Source organism: Tupaia chinensis, unplaced genomic scaffold (genome assembly GCF_000334495.1).
Source record: "Tupaia chinensis unplaced genomic scaffold, TupChi_1.0 Scaffold142285_1, whole genome shotgun sequence".
NCBI lineage: Eukaryota > Metazoa > Chordata > Mammalia > Scandentia > Tupaiidae > Tupaia > Tupaia belangeri.
The window spans coordinates 728,347-731,381 of record NW_006202134.1 but is presented as its reverse complement, the minus strand read 5'-3'; the positions used below and the strand labels follow the sequence as shown (position 1 = coordinate 731,381).

Below are 3,035 nucleotides of genomic sequence, written 5' to 3'. Positions count from 1 at the left end.
ATCATTTTCCAAAGTATGCATGCAGTACATGACAATCAAATAAAGGGTATCACCATAAAAATCATTTTCAAAAGAGAACTTTATATTTTTAAGTCTGTTACATATTTCTTCTCTGAGTCCCCCATCCACCCTATACTATCCATCCCCCTCACATACAGTCTCTAATATCTATACTTGTCCTCCCTACTGTTACATTTTTGGATGATTTAATTTCCGCCATATAGGGCAGACATTTGGTGTATATTGAGTGAGGATATACAGTGTGTGTCTTCCACAGTGTGACTTCCTTTGCTTAGCATTCAAACTTCTGTATTCATCCACTTTAAGTCGAATGACAGGAGTAGATGGTAGAATGTAGGTGGGAGGGTCTTGGGTAGGGGGTAACCCTTACAAGATTGCAAAGTTTCTGTTTAAAATGATGCTTATGGTAATATTCTTGATTTAATACATAATTCATGTATAACCTGAAAAACATATAGTGTGATATATAGATGTCCAATGACTGAATGTAAGTAACAAATCATAAATTTTTTTTAAAAATATTGAAAAAAATCCTGTAAAATAAAGGAAAAAAAACTGATCCTAGAACAGAAATTCTTAATTAGGAATGATAAAGGGATGTCTTAAGGGGAACTAGGTTCACACACAAATTACAGAAATTAAGTTCTTAAATAAAGAATGCAAGTGGTAGCATTTCTGACGAGTAATGCATGCTTGTGTCATATTCTTATTTTTTTTTGTTTTGTTTGTTTGTTTGTTTGTTGGTGGGCACATCAAGCAAATGGAACCAGGGAATAATACACAAATTTCAGGATTTCTTCTATTAGGATTTTCAGAGGAACCCAGACTGCAGCCCCTCATATTTGGGCTTTTTCTCTCTATGTACCTGATCACAGTGTTTGGAAACCTGCTCATCATCCTGGCTACCATCACAGATTCCCACTTGCACACCCCTATGTACTTCTTCCTCTCCAACCTGTCCTTTGTAGACATCTGTCTCACCTCCACTATTGTCCCAAAGATGCTGGTGAACCTCCAGACACAGAGCAAGGTCATCAGCTATGCAGGCTGCATAACCCAGATGAACTTTTTCAACCTCTTTGTAGTGTTGGATGACTGTCTCCTGACTGTGATGGCCTATGACCGATATGTTGCCATCTGTCACCCTCTGCACTACACCATCATGATGCACTTTTGGCTCTGTGTGTTGCTGGTTCTGGCATCCTGGATCCTGAGTGTCCTGAATTCCTTGTTACAAAGTTTAATGGTGTGGCAGCTGTCCTTCTGTACACAGGTAGAAATACCCCACTTTTTCTGTGAAATTAATCAAGTGGTCCACCTTGCCTGTTCTGACACTTTTATTAATGACATAATGATGTATTTTGTAGCTGGGCTGCTTGGTGGTGGTCCTCTCACTGGGATCCTTTACTCTTACTCTAAGATAGTATCCTCCATACGTGCAATCTCATCATCTCAGGGAAAGTATAAAGCATTTTCCACCTGTGCCTCTCACCTCTTGGTTGTCTCCTTATTTTATTGTACAAGCCTAGGTGTGTATCTTAGTGCTAGTGCTCACAGCTCACACTCAAGTGCAACAGCCTCGGTGATGTACACTGTGGTCACACCCATGTTGAACCCTTTCATCTACAGTCTGAGAAACAAAGATATAAAGAGAGCCCTGAAAATATCCCTCAGATGGAATAAATTAAAAAGGGCCATTTTTTAAGAGTGCATGTGATTGCAGGCTTCTAAACCTCAGAACCAAAGGTTGTGCTTCTTGAATCATATTGTAGATATAAAATTTGCTAAATCTCTTTATTTACCAGAGTTTAAATTTTGTCTTGGCTATTTATAATACTTTAGTTATTATTTTTTCAATAAATCTTCCTGCTACCTGATGTCAAACAATGTCTGTCTTTATCATTTCACTGTTTTTCAATGTTTATTCCCAAGCTAGCATTGGAAACAATTTGAGAGCCAACAAGTGTTGTAGTGTTTAAGACACTAGACTCCCACATGGTCGACCATGGTTCAAGTCCCAGAACCAGAGTCTTGAAACTCACAGCAGTCATGTATGCATGCATGTCCAAAACCCTGAGAAGAGAATGGAGGAAAAGAGGATGTGGTGTGGTCATTCCCCATGGGCAATGGTTTCTCACTTTCTGTCTCTCTGCCTCTCCAGTAAGCATATGTGTCTTATAGCAAAAATCTCTCCAAAAAATTATTTTTTATAAAAGAAACAATGTAAACTTTTCCATTTGTCTCACACAAGTTGAATATCCTTCTTTTTGAAATTCTGAAATTCAAAATGCTCCAGAATCTGAAAATTTTGAGCACTGACTTGAAGTTACAAACAAAAAATTCTACACCTGCTCTCATGTGATGAATCAGTCAAAACAGAGTAATACAGCTGGGGGCAGCAGGTAGTATAGAGTTTGAGGTGCTGGACTCCCACATGGTTGACTACAGTTTGAGTCCCAGACCTGGTGAAAACTCATACCAGGCACATGTGTATGTGTGTCTAGAATCCCAAGGGAAAAAATAGAGGAGTAGGGATTGTGGTGTGGTCATCCTCACTTTTTTCTCTCTGACAAACACATGTACCCTGTAGAAAAACTCTCTCACAAAAACAAAATCAAACCAAATCAAATCAAAACAAAAACACCACAGCATTGTATCTTTTTTTTTTTTTTGAGAGGTTTTTGATATAGGGCACATGTGCTCACCAGAGACAGAGAGACAGAAAGCAAGAAATCACCCCCCAGGGGGATGGTCATGTTGCAATCCCTTCTTTTCTATTCTCTTCTTTGGATCTTGAGCACAAATGCACACATGCCCAGCATGAGTTTAAGCCACCAGGTCTGGGACTCGAACCATGGGCAACTACATGAGAGTCCAGCAACATAGCCATTATGCCAACAGCTGGCTCCAACACCACAGCACTGTAATAAAGCAAGATTGTATAAAATTATCTTCAGGCTTTGTGTATTATGTGTATATGTAATATAACTAAATTTTGTGTTTAGATAAAGATA

General features: G+C 38.7%; 1 protein-coding gene across 1 annotated transcript; it reads left to right on the top strand.

The window, feature by feature from the left end:
* Positions 1-781: 781 nt before the first annotated feature.
* LOC106733264 (olfactory receptor 7A17) lies at positions 782-1,726 on the top strand. The gene has a single exon (XM_014582113.1). It carries the CDS (start codon positions 782-784, stop codon positions 1,724-1,726), a length of 945 nt encoding a protein of 314 aa, XP_014437599.1.
* The last annotated feature ends 1,309 nt before the right edge of the window (positions 1,727-3,035 follow it).

What these genes read in the sequence shown, in the direction of transcription:
- LOC106733264 (XM_014582113.1), top strand. Translation starts at nt 782, where the DNA reads ATGGAACCAGGGAATAATACACAAATTTCAGGATTTCTTCTATTAGGA.